The 15,647-nt window shown below is 50.2% G+C and overlaps 1 protein-coding gene across 1 annotated transcript in view; it reads right to left on the reverse strand.

The window, feature by feature from the left end:
- Positions 1–14,120, reverse strand: part of LOC109765428 (serine carboxypeptidase-like 51) — a 36,821-nt gene extending 22,701 nt beyond the window's left edge. The window contains exons 1-4 of the mRNA XM_020324214.3: positions 13,991–14,120; positions 13,817–13,911; positions 13,621–13,728; positions 13,363–13,515 (exon numbers count right to left, since the gene is read on the reverse strand). Coding sequence (XP_020179803.1) covers positions 13,363–13,515; positions 13,621–13,728; positions 13,817–13,911; positions 13,991–14,120 — 486 coding nt within the window. The remainder of the gene's footprint in view (positions 1–13,362; positions 13,516–13,620; positions 13,729–13,816; positions 13,912–13,990) is intronic.
- Positions 14,121–15,647: the final 1,527 nt, after the last annotated feature.

Raw genomic sequence — 15,647 nt, forward strand, 5'->3', positions numbered from 1 at the left:
AATGGCGCACCATGTGCTGGTGCGCCATTAGTGTGAAATACACTAATGGCGCACCGGACACACGGTGCGCCATTAGTAACAATTTTTTTTATTTTGCCAGACATACTAATGGCGCACCATGACACAGTGCGCCATTACTAGTTGTAACTAGTAATGGCGCACTAGCAACACAGTGCACCAGTACAATATTTTTTTTACTTTTTACTTTTTTGCAAAACTACTAATGGCGCACCTGGTGCAGTGCGCCATTACTAGTTTAAGCTAGTAATGGCGCACTGCTCCCAGGTGCGCATTTTGTGGTGGTGCGCCATTAGTAACCTGGGACGAGCTAGATATTTTGGACAGCCACACCTACCCACTCACTTTCCCCACTTCATTCTCTCCTCCCTCCTCCAAGCTTGTCTCGGCTGCCTCCTCCTCCTCACCTCATTTGCATCATAAATTCATCCAAATTACGTGGTTAAACCCCCTTTTTTTGATAGGTAAGTAAGGGGGAAGCTATCTTTATGTTGTTCTCCCTCCAACAACGTGCACATGCACTTTTTATGTCCTAGCTAGATCTATGTATGTTTGTGGTGTTGCATATGTTTGTGGTGTTGCATATATGTTTGTGTTTGCAGGTACCGGTATTTGAAATGCGATAGTTGCCAATATTTTGCCGGAATGTTGATTCATTTCCGTTTCGGCGAGAATTTTGGCACTATGCATTCTTTTTGGTCCTATTTTTAGGGAAAGTCATGCCAAATTTTTTCTTGGTTCTAAAATATCGTTTTGCTCTACCCCGCAGGCGACCATGGTCCGCACGATGACCGAAGGCATCGTGAATAGGTTTTTGAGCTCCGCGAAGGCCGAGATGCTTGAAAAGAACGAGACGGAGATAAGATGTCCGTGTCGAAGATGCAAGCTGAAGAGCCTTATTGCGGACCCGGATTCCGGGCAGGTGCGGGACCACCTGCTCTTCCGTGGTTTCATGGATGGCTATCGGTGGCAAGGTGATGAAGATGACTACGAAGTCGTCCATGGGGGTCGGGCAAGAAATGAGGATGGGCAGCAAGACAACCACCGCGGCTCGGGCGGGCGAGAAGACGAAGAATCTCCAGGACATGATCACGACGGTGATGCTGTACACAGTCATCATGTAGAAGATGCCGGACATGATGATGAGGAAGATGCGGGTGCAGACGAAGGGCGTGATCATGAAGATGAAGATGCCGGCGGAGCAGACGACGATGGACCATCGATGGGCTGGGTGCAGGACCCTCATATTCAAGAGCTGCTTCTCAAGCAGACGGATAACGCAAGAGCTGCCGCCCGAGAGAAAGCCAAGCTGGATCAACTGGAGATAGACGCGGTTACTCCATTGTATGAAGGATGCAGGCCCGAGGATACCCGCCTGAAAGTAACGCTCATGACTCTGGAGATGAAGGTAAAGCACAAAATGACCGACGCATGCTTCGACGAGAACATGTCATTCTGGCACGAACGTCTTCCCAAGGGGAACAAGTGCCCGACCAGTTTCGAGGAGGCGAAGAAAATCGTGTGTCCTCTGGATTTACCGCACGTGAAATACCATGTGTGCATGAACAATTGCATCATTTATCGGGACGAGCACACGGAGTCTACCATATGTCCGGTGTGCGGCGTCACTCGATACAAGAAGAGGAAGAAAGCTCCTCGAAAAGTGGTGTGGTACTTTCCGATCACTCCTCGTCTGCAGCGGTATTTCGCGGACCCTAAGGTAGCAAAGCTTCTGCGTTGGCACGCGGATAGGGAGGAGAAGAAGCGAGAAGATGATGCAAATGATCCAGAGATAAATAAAAAAGACAAGATGCTGAGTCACCCTAAGGATGGGAGCCAGTGGCAAGCGTTGAACTTCGAACACCCAGAATTTGGGAACGATCCAAGGAACATCGTGCTGGGCGCGAGCACCGATGGAGTCAATCCGTTTGGCAGCCAGAGAAGCACACATAGCACCTGGCCTGTGTTTGTGTGGATGTACAACCTTCCCCCTGGTTGTGCATGAAGAGGAAGTACATTCACATGAGTATGCTAATTGAAGGGCTGAAACAACCAGGGAACGACATCAATCTATATCTGGGGCTGCTGGAAGAGGAGCTAGACACGCTGTGGAAAACGCCAGCCAATACGTGGGACGCCGCAGAGAAAGAATATTTCCCTATGAGAGCCGCACTGCTCACGACGGTGCACGACTATCTCGGTTTCGGATATATCGCGGGGCAGGTGGTCCATGGATTTTCTGGATGCGTCAGGTGCATGGATGACACAACGTATCACCAGCTAGATAGAGATCCCGAGTCTTCGAAAACCGTGTTCATGGGACATCGAAGGTGGCTTCGCGACGATGACCCGTGGAGGAAACACAAGGAATTGTTCGATGGTGAAACCGAACCCCGAAGACGTCTGCGTACGAGGAGCGGCGAGGAAATAGACGAGCTGTTGAAAAAATGGAAAGATTGCCCACTGCCGGGAAAGAAGCAAAAGGCGCCAGAGCCGGGAAAGAAGCGAAAGGCGCCAGAGCCACTGCTGAAGGTATGGAAAACGAGGTCTGTTTTCTGGGACTTGCCGTACTGGAAGATCCACCGTGTGCCTCACAGCCTTGATGTCATGCATATCACGAAGAACGTGTGCGAGAGTCTGCTTGGTACCCTGCTCAACATGCCAGAGAAGACCAAAGATGGGCCGAAAGCAAGGGCAGACTTGAAATCAATGGCCATCAGGGAGGAGCTTCACGCTAATGATGATGATGATGATGAGACGAAGCAGGACACGGAAAGTCGTCGCAAAGGCAAAAAGGCCAAGAAGACCGGAAATGACTTCCCTCCCGCGTGCTTCACTCTAAGTCAGGAGGAGATCGATCAGTTTTTCACCTGCCTTGTAGGAGTAAAACTTCCTTACGGTTACGCGGGGAAGATAAGCAGATACCTAGACTCAGTGAAGCAGAAGTTCAGCGGGATGAAGTCTCACGACTGTCACGTGCTGATGACGCAGATACTTCCAGTTGCAATCCGTGGGATCATGGACGCGCACGTCCGGGAAACGCTATTTGGCCTATGCAACTTTTTCGACGTCATCTCTCGGAAGTCGGTTGGCGTGAGGCAACTCAGAAGGCTACAGGAAGAGATCGTGGTGATACTATGCGAGCTTGAGATGTACTTCCCTCCCGCATTCTTCGACGTTATGGTGCATCTGCTGGTCCATATCGTGGAGGATATCATCCAACTCGGGCCGACGTTCCTGCACAGCATGATGCCGTTCGAAAGGATGAATGGTGTCATCAAAGGATACGTTCGCAACATGTCACGTCCAGAGGGAAGCATAGCCAGGGGCTTTCTGACCGAAGAGTGCATCTCCTACTGCACGAATTATCTAGGCATCGAGAACCCCGTTGGTCTGCCCGTCAACAGGCACCTCGGCAGGCTCGCTGGATGGGGTCACCGTGAGGGTCGCCGCGAAATGCATGTCGACTTCGATGGTCGACTCGCCGACTTTGAAAGAGCAAACCTAGTCGCACTACAACACATAGACGTGGTCGATCCTTGGGTGGTAGAGCACAAAACGTTTATTGAGAAGACGTACAATGACCGAGGCCAACAGAGGACGGACGGAGATATAATGAAAGAGCACAACTCATGTTTCACGCGTTGGTTCAAGCAGAATCTTCTGTCGTACCCTTTACATGAGGATTCTTCCGCGGAAGAACAACTCATATTCGCCTTGTCACAGGGCGCCGAGCACAACCTGATGACGTATGAGGCGTACGATATCAACGGCTACACATTCTACACCGAGGACAAGGACATGAAGAGCGATGGTTATCAGAACTCCAGGGTAACGATGGAATCCTACACCGGTAACGACAAGGACAGATACTACGGAAGGATCGAGGAGATCTGGGAGCTGAGCTACGCTAGAGAGAAGGTCCCGATGTTCCGTGTCAGATGGGCCAAGAGCGTCATAAAAGAAGACCGGTATTTCACCACCATGGTTATACCCGAAGCCAAATCCAAGACCGCAGGCGCGAACGTCACCGCGAAAAATGAGCCATGGGTACTGGCTTCCCAAGTGGACCAATGCTTCTTCATTACCGACCCATCAAAGCCCAGTCGTGTTGTCGTGAGGAGAGGCAAAAGGAAGATCATCGGAATGGATGGAGTCGCCAATGAGCAAGACTTCGACAAGTACGGCGACCCGAAGATGGAACATGACGACGACGATGAAGTATCAGCATACACCACAAGAAGAAGCAGGACCACCCTACCTAAAGGACGTCCGTTCAAGAGAAGAACTCCATTTACGAAAAATAAGGGCAAGAAGATTGTGAACAGATAGCTAGCTAAGATCGATTGTATTTAAATTGTAGCCTTCATTTCTCGATTGTATTTCATGGGCACTTTTTGAACTCATGAATGTTTTTAAATTTCATGGACACTCGATCTCGCACCATCTCCCCTGCTCCACCGGCCGCCGCAGCCGACCCACCGCACCCTCCCCCACTCCACCGCCGCCGACGACCCACCGCACCCTCCCCCGCTCCACCGGCCGCCGCCGCCGACCCCCAGCCCGCACCCTCCCCCACTCCACCATCGCCGACGACCCACCGCACCCTCCCCCGCTCCACTGGCCGTCGCCGACGACCCCCCGCACCCTCCCCGGCCCGCTCCACCGTCACAAATGAATGCAACTAAATTTGCAAAAAAAACAAATTTGATTATATTTTCAAATAACAAATTTGATGATATTTTTTTAAAAATCATTACTGTTTTTATAAAAAAAAATTACTGTTATGATTTAAACAAGTTTGAACATATTTAAACACAAATAAATATCAAACAGCATTTTAAATGCATAAAAATAAAAATTGGGGAGCCTGGGAATCGAACCCAAGACCTCCTAGTGTGTGTGCTGCGTGCTGACCAGTCGGGCTAGTGGGCGTGTTCTGATGGAGATAGGGTTAGGTGGGATATAACCTGACCAGTCGGGCTAGTAAGTAAAACCAAATTCTAATGGCGCACCAGGGGGAGGTGCGCCATTAGAGTTGACGTACTTATGGCGCACCAAGGGGAGGTGCGCCATTAGAATCGACGTACTTGTTCCCCTCGCACTGTGGCCTCCCTCCCTCCCAAGCCAGATCCCCCACTCGACCCCAACCGTACGCCGCCGCCCCCTTGCTCCGCCCCCTCCGTCCGCCGCGCCTGCACGCCGTCCGCCGCTGTGGTCTTGCGCTGCCTCGACGCCGCCGCCCCGACCCTCGCGGGACTCCACCCCCGCCGCCCTCGCGCCCCCCGAACGGGATCGGCCGAGCGCGCACCGCCCGCTCCTCTCCTCTCCTCCTCCCTCCGACGAGCGAGGGCCTCCTCCGGCCCCTGCAGCAGCCGGCGAGCGCGGCCCCGACGCGCCCATCCCGCCTGCCCCTGCCGTCCTCCGCCACCGGTCCCTGCTCTCCTTCGACCGCGGCGAGCGAGGACCCGGACGAGCTCGGACCCCGACCGCGACCCCTTCGCCGACCCCGACCCCTTCGGCGACCAGGTACCTCTCCTCCTTCCTCCTTCCTCTGTGCTACTGCTCTGCTTGCTTGCTTGCTCTGTTGGAAGTGTCATGTGAACTCCAGAGCTCTGTCACCATCATTCAACACTCTGCTTGCTTGCATGATACTCCTATGTGCTACTGCGGTGGCTGCTTTGTAATTACTAGTGCAGTGCTGCTGTTTAACCAACCTGACTGATCCTCCAACATTCATCTTACTTACTCACGCGCAGCTTACTGAACAAGTGCAAGCGCTGCAGAGGGACAAGGAGATACTCAAGACCAACCTGAACAAAGCAGAGGAGGAGGTACGATACATGCCGAACCTCTCTTGTCCTTTGGCATCTAGAATTATGTCAGTTTGGGAGCCTGTAGTATTAGCCTAGAAAACAATTGTTGGTGTAGTATTAGCAAATCTGGGTCACTAGATCAAAAAAATAAACGGTCCAAAATAACTTGTTGTACTGTAAAAGGTCTCTTTTTTTATGCCTAGAAAACAATTTTTCTTTCCTTTTCTTTTACAAGATGGAACATACTGCTAGGAGAATATACTTTACACTACTCTGTCATCACTGTTATAGGAAGTAACTCCAAATTTAGCAAAAAGTGTATATTGTTTTATTCATTTTCATAATTTATGGTAAGGAAAAATTATCTTATCTCTTAAACGACTAAAATGGATAATACTACACCAAACATTGATTACTAAATTTGTATGCAATTTTTTTAGCAAAATTACTGCCAACTTATACTCTAGTTATTTTCTTGTCATATTCTTTAGTTGTATTGGCAGGGGTCACCGAAATTATTATTTTTCTGTCTTAAAATTAATTTTCATTTATATTATATCCTATAACACTATCAAGTAGCTGAGCACTTAGATCTTCATCTCATATGTTGGAAAACGAACTAGACATTCATAGAGGCCAGTTGGTCTAGAATTATCCAAATTATGTCAGTTTTTAGATGCCAAAGGAAAATTCAGTTATGGCATCTAGAATTATGTCAGTTTTGTTTTGTAACTAGAAGACCAAAGTGTTAGGAATTCTGTCCAAACTGTAGTTTTCAGTATTCTGTCCAAACTGAAAACTGTTAAAAAGACCATGTGTTTTTTGGTCAGAATCTGCATGTAAAACTGAAATAATCAGTCATAAAGAATATCCTCAGGACCATGTGTTCTTGGATTTCTATAATGATGATGGAACATTATAAAGCATTGTACTCCAGTGTGTATGAAGGATACAAAAAATTTAGCAACTTCTCTGATTTTATAAAGTTGTTCTTATATGGGTGAAACTTCACTTGTTTTTAGGCTAGTGCAGGGTGTTGCTTTATTGTGATGCCTCTGAATTACTTGTGACATGAGTATTTGGCCTGCCCATCATGTTTTGTCTCCGACCATTGTGTCGTGATGAATTTGCAGGTACCCCGAGAGGCCCTTGAGTTTGCTGGAATGTCGATTAACTTCCGTTCCGGCAAATTCGGGTACTCCATATGTCCTATTTTCAGCAATGGTCATGCTGAAATTTTCCGTGAAATTTAGCATGACTTTGCTAAAAAAAGGACATATGGGGTACTTGCGACTAATGCATGGGCCGGGGTATCTTAGTACTTAGTTAAGTAGGTTCAACTGCCCCGCCATTCTTGCTGCATTAAACCATAGGTGGCAATAGAGCCAAGTGATTACGCCCAACTTAGAATTCTCCTTAGCATCGATAAACCCTAGATGATAAACCCAACATAGGTGGCAATAGAGCCAAGTGATTAGTGCCAAGTGATTAGCCCCAACCTAGGGTGCCTCGGCATCGATAAACCCTAAATGATGAAAACTTAACTTAGCATTTAGGGTGCCTCGGCGTCGACAAACCCTAAATGATGAAACCTTGGCTTCTATAGGGTGCCTCGGTGTCGATGAGAACCTAAATGATGTACGCTTAGGCTTTTAGGGTGCCTCGGCGTCGACAAACCCTAAATGATAAAAGCTTAGCTTTTAGGATGCCTCGGTGTCGACAAACCCTAAATGATGAGACCATGATCTTATTCCTTGACAATAACCAACTTTTTGACCAAACTTTTTTCCTATTTAGAGCGAAACATGGCCCACAACGATGAGGCCGGCGGTTCGGGCGGCAAGCAATTCTGGGAGCTGTCCCAGGAGATGGAGGAAGAACCTCACCGCTATGAGGACGCCACGGAAGACACCGATCCTGACTACACAACCCCTAGTGGCGTCGGGGATGACACCACTGATGGTGCCGCCGAGGATGCCACCACTGATGATGGCGGCGCACGCACAGATGGCAGCCAACCGAAGAGGCAACGGAAGGACCGGCGCCCGAACGTGCTCGGCACCGTCAAGGAGGAATTTACTGAAGTGAACTCCGACGGGCATCCAACGGCGCCCAAACATGTAGTCAAGGGGTACTCAGTTCAGCTCGGGTGCATTCTCCGGAGCACCGTCTCGATCAACACCGAGAACCTAAGGCATAAGGACCGAGGGAATTTGCGCTGCCTCCTCTTCACGAAGTTGCATGAACGATACAAGTTCCCCGATGAGTTTGCAAACACACGCCTCTCAGGGAATAAAGTGAACAGTGCCGCCCTCACGAGGATGAGCACGGCCCTGTCTACATGGAGAAGCACGGTGAAGGCAATGCTTGAAAAAGGTGATAGTTATGAGAAGATCAAGGCGAAATATCCTTTGATGAGCGAAGATGACTACAAGGAGTTCAAGATCAAGTGCGAGAGCAGCGCAACCTCCGAATCAAGTCAGTGGGGGAAAGAAATGCGGCAGTTGAACTTAGGGGTCCACCAACTCGGTCCCGGCGGTTACAGAGTGGCGGAGCCTATATGGGACAAGGAGGACGCGGAGCGCGCCGAGCAAGGCCTACCGCCCCGCTTCGAGAAATTCCCTGACAAGCAGACCAGTAACTTTGTCAGGGCCCGGTACAAGGAGGACCCGGTAACAAAGGAGCTTACCACGGATCCGAAGACCAGGGCGCTGAGCTTGTTCTGGTTAGGAATACACCCCCGCATAATTAGCTCCATATGGTTGCATTCTAATTAATGAAGCCAAATTTCTAAATGGTTCACATTCCTTCCGCAGGAGGCTGAAAGCAGTAGCGCGGGGTCATCTCAGAGCTCCCCTTTTGACACCCCTTTAAATAGGGCGTTGAACGTAATGAAAAACAAGGATAAGCTCAGTAAGCCGTTGTCAGCTGGTCGTGTGGCCGGCAAAGGCTTGTCCACAAAATGGTCGTCATACTATACCGCTGGTGGGCGAAAGGAGAAAAAGACCAGCTCGGAAAGCCAGTCGCGCGAGGTTCAAGAACTCAAGGCACAAGTGGCGTGGATTCCGGAGATTGTCCAAGAGCAAGTGCAACAACAACTGGGAACGACGCTCACCGCCATTGCGCCTACCTTGATTCAGGGGCTGACGACGTGGATTGCGGGCGGCCAACAGGGGTCTCCCTCGGTTCCCAGCTTCATGGCCAGCAACTCGCACAATGCGCAGGCGGCGCCATTGGTGTCTCCGGCGGAGGCGGTATTCGTGTCTCCGGCGCCGGCACGGGCATTGGAGCTTAATGCACCTGGATGTACGCCGGCCGGCACCTCGCCAGCAAGCGGCCCCTCCGTCAGTTGCACGCGCACGCCCGCCGTTGGCGGTGCCTCGACATTAGCCGAGCTCGACGGCATCACGGTAACTAAGCCTCTCGGCCGATGACTTCATCTCCTTGCCTTTGACTGGGCATCCCTGACGCCCTACATGTTTTCGCAGGGCGCCACCGATGTTCCTTGCACTCTCCTGCACTTCGTGGGCGGCGAGTTGGTCGATGTCGCCAAGGGCAGAATCGTTCAACCGGGCAACCGCGTGTTCCACGGTAATCCGATGCCACCCACCTTGTATAGGGTTGAACTGGTTCGGGTGCTGCCAGGCTGCGACGAGTTGTTACCTCCGATTCGACCCGCTAGGGCCGACGAAGATGATGTGATGACCCTCAGCGCCTGTGTAAGCTGGCCCCTGTTTTGGCCGAAGAGCCAGATTCGTTTGGGGGCGAGGGACACCACCCCACAGACAAGACCGCCAGTCGTGCCAGCGCCAAGCCATGGCAAGAACGCCGCAACGCTACCGGACATGCCGGACATCCCTATGGCACAGGATCCGAACATGCATATGGCACAGGATCCGGACGACGACGACAACGACGACGGTACATTTACCAACGTCGATAAGTACTTTGCCGAACATGGGTACGGTGATGAGTTCTGCGGGCCTCCTTCTCAAGAACCCAACCCTCAAAAAGACGATCGCGATCTAGCTGGTACGGCGGAGAAACCCAATTGCAACAGGCGTCGTCTGGCGTTCAGTTCTCAGGAGACGCCTCCAGCTGCCGCCTTCACCGAGTCTCAGATAGCTGAGGTGCCAAATATTATCAGCCCCAACACGCTCAAGAAGGCGGTCCGTGAGCAGAACTCAATCCCATTACAGCAGATCAAGAAGAAGGGACGGAAACGAAAGACTAACAAGGGCGCCAGTGCGAGCCAGCCGGCACCGAGTACGATCCGTGCTCAGGACGGGCCACCTTCACCTAAGGATATCTCGAGGAGGGTGCATGTGGTGGGTAGGCCGATGCTACCGGCAAATATGCTCAATGCTGCAACCGGTGCTATGCGGAGTCTGCATGACAGTGTTCTTTCTTTGGAGAAGCGGCGTCTCAGAGAGAATGATGTGGCATACCCGGTTTTCGTGGCCAAGGTGCCAGAGGGCAAGGGCTTTGTGGATAGCGCCGTCGGGGGTACGATCGTCCTGCGATTTGATGACATCTTTGCTATGCTTAACCTTCATCCGCTGCACTACACCTTCGTTCGGCTGTTTTCGCTGAGTATGGAGATGCGGATCATTAGAGACAAGACCCCGGACATTGTGATAGTCGACCCCTTCTACATGCGTGCCAAGATCTTGGGCAGCGCTGGGGACCGGCAAGTCGCGAGTTCACACCTCGAAGGCGTCATTCTGGCAAACCCAGATAAGGATAACTTCCTCGTGCCTTACTTTCCCGAGTAAGTCATCTCCTAACCGCCCCGTAACATATGATTTCTTAGATTTCGATCGTTCTTTTTTTTTCTAACATTCCGCGTTCTGTGCAGTGACACACATTGCACACTCATCCTCTTAAGCCCGAAATATTCCATGGCCACGTATCTCGACCCGGACCGTGACTCCAAGATAGACTACACAAATATCAAGAAAGTTCTTGATGATGCTCTCCCCGGCTACGCCGCATCTGGAGGCACCTTTAAGAGGCCAGTTCGTAGGTACGGCAGGCACGTGTTCACCCACAATACGACGTTCCCCTGCGTCAAGCAGCCGCCTGGCAGTCAGAAGGATGCCTACTACGCCCTCCATCACATGCGGGCGATCGTGCGGGACCATAATCACCTTCTGCTACCAAATAATCTCAAAGATTGGGCTGCAAGCTTGGCGTCAATCCAGGACGCGGACATCCGACAAGAATTCTTTTGCATCCAGTCGGAGTTTGCAGAAATCATCCATCAAGATGTCCTTCGTACCTCGGGGCAGTTCTACCTCAAATTTCAACCGTCCAACAGCGAGATAGACACAACGCTACAAATGCAGGCTGACAACGCCCGCGACTTCATGACCATCACGACAGACGGCGGCTTCATCCACGCTCCGGTCCCATGAGTCGAGTCAAAAGTTGTGATGCTATGTGTAGTTCTGAAACATTCATTAGCTCATGTTGTAATTAAACTTTAGTGAACTTGTATGTCTCTTTGGTTTGGACAGCCGTTCAACTTAGATGTAATCGATGCTATTTGTTAGTAGGACCATGAATCGTGCTATTAATGTCTTGCTTTTCTCTTCCGATCCTTTTGTTGCATACTTATATATTGCTTATGTATTGTCTGTTGTTTGGCTAGTGCACAGAGATGCCGTCGTATGTCGTGTACAAGGGTAAGGTTCCCGGAGTCTACGACGACTGGGAGGAGTGTCGGAGACAGGTTCATCGTTTCAGCGGTAACAGTTACAAAGGGTACACCACTAGGGCGGAGGCGGAATCTAGATACGCGTGCTATCTAGCGGGAGATAGGAGGGAGCGTTGGAGGAACCGGATGAAGACCAGTTTCATCGCGATGATGCTCATCGTGATGACCGCAGCTCTCTTCTATGTGATGGTAGTTTAGATGATCGATATCGACTTGTAATGTGAAGACAAACTCGCTACTCGCGGTCTCGAGACTTGTAATGTTCTATCTTCGTTCGGTCATTTGAATTCGGAGACTAATATGATGAATTGTATTCGGAGACTAATCTTCTATTTTATTCGATGAATCTGCTGTTGCTGTGTCCTGCTGCTTATTTTCTGTCCAATAATATATTTTGTAATCTGTGCAAAAATCAGAAAAGAAAAAAAAATCCCTAATATACATACTAATGGCGCATCCCGCAAACGTGCGCCATTAGTATGCCAAAGGATACAAATGGCGCATCTCAGAGCAGTGCGCCATTAGTATGCCAGAGGGTACTAATGGCGCATCACCAAGCAGTGTGCCATTAGTATGCCGAAGGATACTAATGGCGCATCACACCGCAGTGCGCCATTAGTATGGCAAAGCACATGGGTATATATGGCCCCCTGGGAGGCATACTAATGGCGCACCCTGGCCTATACTAATGGCGCACTTCCAGGTGCGCCATTAGAGTACCAGATACTAATGGCGCACCGGCGGTGCGCCATTAGTAAAAATTACTAGTGGCGTGATGCTAGTGGCGCACCAGTAGTGCGCCATTAGTAGGCAAAACTGGTGCGCCACTAGTAAGCCTTTTTCTAGTAGTGGGGGGCACACCCCGGAGATGCGTGCCGCCTCTTTGGACATGGCACCACACCACCCCGCATGTATGAGGGCCCGGTGCGACGCTCCGGTGGTATTGCTATCCCCCAGGGCCCCGTCCCGCCTCTTCAGACATGGCACCACACCGCCCCGCATGTATGAGGGCCCGGTTAGACGGGACGGTGTACCTGGGGGTAGCAATGCCGCTAGGTGTTGCTTTGGGCCCTCCTACGGTTGTGGAAGCGTGGTGGCTGGCGCAGGCACCCGGCACGCAGCTCCGGGGTGTGCCCCCCTCACCGGCGTCGCTGTGGGGCACGGCGGTAGCAACGTCCGTGAGGGGGGCAATCGATATACCATCGGGGTATGTTTTTTTGTTAGATAAGGCACATTTATATTGTGCAAAAAACAGGAAAAAGTAAATAATATAAATAAAAAAAGAAAAAAAAGAAAAAAAAGAAAAATAGAGGTATGCCGACGGCAAGGCCGTCGGCATACCTGCGCACACGGCCACGGATCGATGACGTGGCAAAGGGCGGGGATCGATGATGTGGCAACATCCATGGGCCAGGCGTATGCCGACAGCCAGGCCGTCGGCATAGATTTGCCACCCCACGGACCGGCGAGCGACGCGGATCGATGACGTGGCGGGCGACGCGGATCGATGACGTGGGGGCTATGCCGACGGCCGCCGTTAGCCCGTCGGCGTAGACTGACGCCGTCAAAAGGCCGTTTCCGCCCGGGTAGCCGGGCCCACGTTCTATGCCGACGGGCTCCTCTATGCCGACGGCCGCCGTAGGCATATTTCTCGCGACGCCGATGGCTGAGTTTTGCCGACGGGGGCCGTCGGCATAGATGGATATACGCCGACGGCTTTTCTATGTTGACGGCTTGGGCTGGGCCGTCGGGATAGGCCGATCTATGCCGACGGGGCCGTCGGCATCGCCAGTTATTCTGGTAGTGCACGATGTAGAGCGGGCTCCCCTGCAGCCACGTCTTGTGGCGGTAGAGCTCGATGAGTAGCGCCGTCAGGTCGCCGCCCGCCTGGGCGTCCGTGCGCGCCATCAGGCTTCTGTTGCGGCCCTCCACGAAGCTGAACCCCGTGCCCACGGGGTTGTCCTGCACGGCCCATCTCAGGATCAGAAATCAACCGGCCGGCCATCGCCATTGCCCGCCTGCCCGGACGCACGCGAGGAGGAGGAGGAAGAAGAAGAGAGTACTTACGACGAAGAGGAGGTCGGCCTTGCTGAGCCAGGTGGTGGCGCGGGGCTTGAGGTCCGCGTCCAGCGGCCCGATCTCCATGAAGTTGCCGTAGCCCGTCCCCGATGCGCCCTGCAATGCATGCATGCCAGATTGAATTAGTATGGAGGATACTCCATGGATTGCTTGGTTAATTGGTGCATGCTAGCTAGTTACTCACCGGGCCGCCCTGCAGCCACAGCACGGTCGGCCATGGCGCCGTGCCGTTTTCCACGCGTTGGGGGCTGCGGTACAGGCACCAGAACATGTGCGCCTCTGCAGTCCAATTGTTAACCACGCCACCATGAGTAACCATGGCCAGTAGTGCTGATCGATTGGGAAAGAATTTTCTTACTCGGTCGGACTTCCACATATCCCCACTCCTCCGACCCATCGGCGGTGCCGGAGGCGGCGCTGGAGGGCAGGACGAGGAAGAGGATGACGAGAGCGGCGGAGGACGGCAGGAGCACCTTCGCCGCCGCCATTGTGGTTGTGGCTGTCGCCGTGAGCTGTGGTGTGACAAGGTCAAGGAGTCGTCTCGTTGTGGACCACAGGACGCACGCAGGAGGCCGTGTGATGCTGGATATATACTGTGGTGGTGGGACGTAGGTTTGACTTTCAGAAAGTCCTATGCCCACTACATTTTTGGAATTGAGGGAGTATAGGGTTGTATCTTTATTTCATTTTATTTTTCTGAGTGGAGGTTGTATCTTTATTACTTCCTCTGTTCCTAAATACATAAGTCTTTGTAGAGATTTCACTATAAACCACATACGGATGTATATAGATGCATTTTAGAAGTAGATTCACTCATTTTGCTCTGTATGTAGTTCATAGTGAAACCTCTACAAAGATTTATATTTAGGAACGGAGTGAGTATTAAACAAGAATACGTACATTGTTGTTCGCGCACAGACATTAATAAGATTTTTTTTAGAAAATGAACATTAATTTGAAAAATCAAGCCATTAATACAATTAATTATGTCTATTTAAATAGGGATTTTTTTACGCAAAATAAATTTAAAAATCGACTCATTAATGCAATTAATTAATGAAAATAATATCTGACGAACGTTTTGTTCAAGATGTTTTCCCAGCGAACAGGCTAGTTGTCGTTCAATTATGTAGCGCGAATCATTGCACAAGACTTGTACCACGTCAGCTTTCCAGACTCGTCCACTATAGACAACATCCTATCGAACGCCCTATCTTTTTTTTTTCTCTTCACAAAAAAAGAGCAACGTGGGGGTCTCAAACTCACAACCTCCCACAGGAGTGGTGACACCCTTGCCACTTGGACTGAAGCAGTTTTGTGAACATATATGGTTAAATGGCTTTATGTATTTGAAGCTAAATTCTTTTAAATTTGTTATTCATTTAAAAACAAAAACCCCTTTTTTCTCATTTTTGAAAAAACAAAAATCCCTATTTTTTGCCTTCCAAGACATGGCAATTTTTAAACCATGACATTTTTTGTCTTCCAACACATGGCAATTTTTAGGTCTTTTCTGTAATGCCCCAATGGCAAGCTTTCGGAAATTTTATCACTTATTTACTTGGAAACTGTGAAATTTAAACATTTGTTTGCGTTGTTTAAAAAATGGTTGGAAATTGTTAATTTCTTCACAACTGCAATTTTTTGGAATTGTTATTTCACTATTTAAAAAACTGTTCGTATTTTATTTTGTTCTTGTTTTTAAAATATTCAAATATCTACATTTGTTCGAGCTTTTTGAAAAATATTCAGATTCTCAAACATTACTTTCCTTTTAAAAATTGTTCACAATTTCCAAGAAATGTCCGAAAATTTTAAAAAATGTTCAGATCTGCCGCTACTATTAGTTCTTAAACTTCGACTTGGTCATTGGTCACTTATAATCGTTAGCTCTACTAGTTGGAAACACACCTTCGTCAACAGTTGGTCTCGGTTTCAATTCCATGCGACAGCACCCCACCCAGCCCATTGGACGCAAAACACGTCAAATAGGTGCTCCCCTCATTCACATATGG

Source organism: Aegilops tauschii, chromosome 7 (assembly GCF_002575655.3).
Source record: "Aegilops tauschii subsp. strangulata cultivar AL8/78 chromosome 7, Aet v6.0, whole genome shotgun sequence".
Lineage (NCBI taxonomy): Eukaryota > Viridiplantae > Streptophyta > Magnoliopsida > Poales > Poaceae > Aegilops > Aegilops tauschii.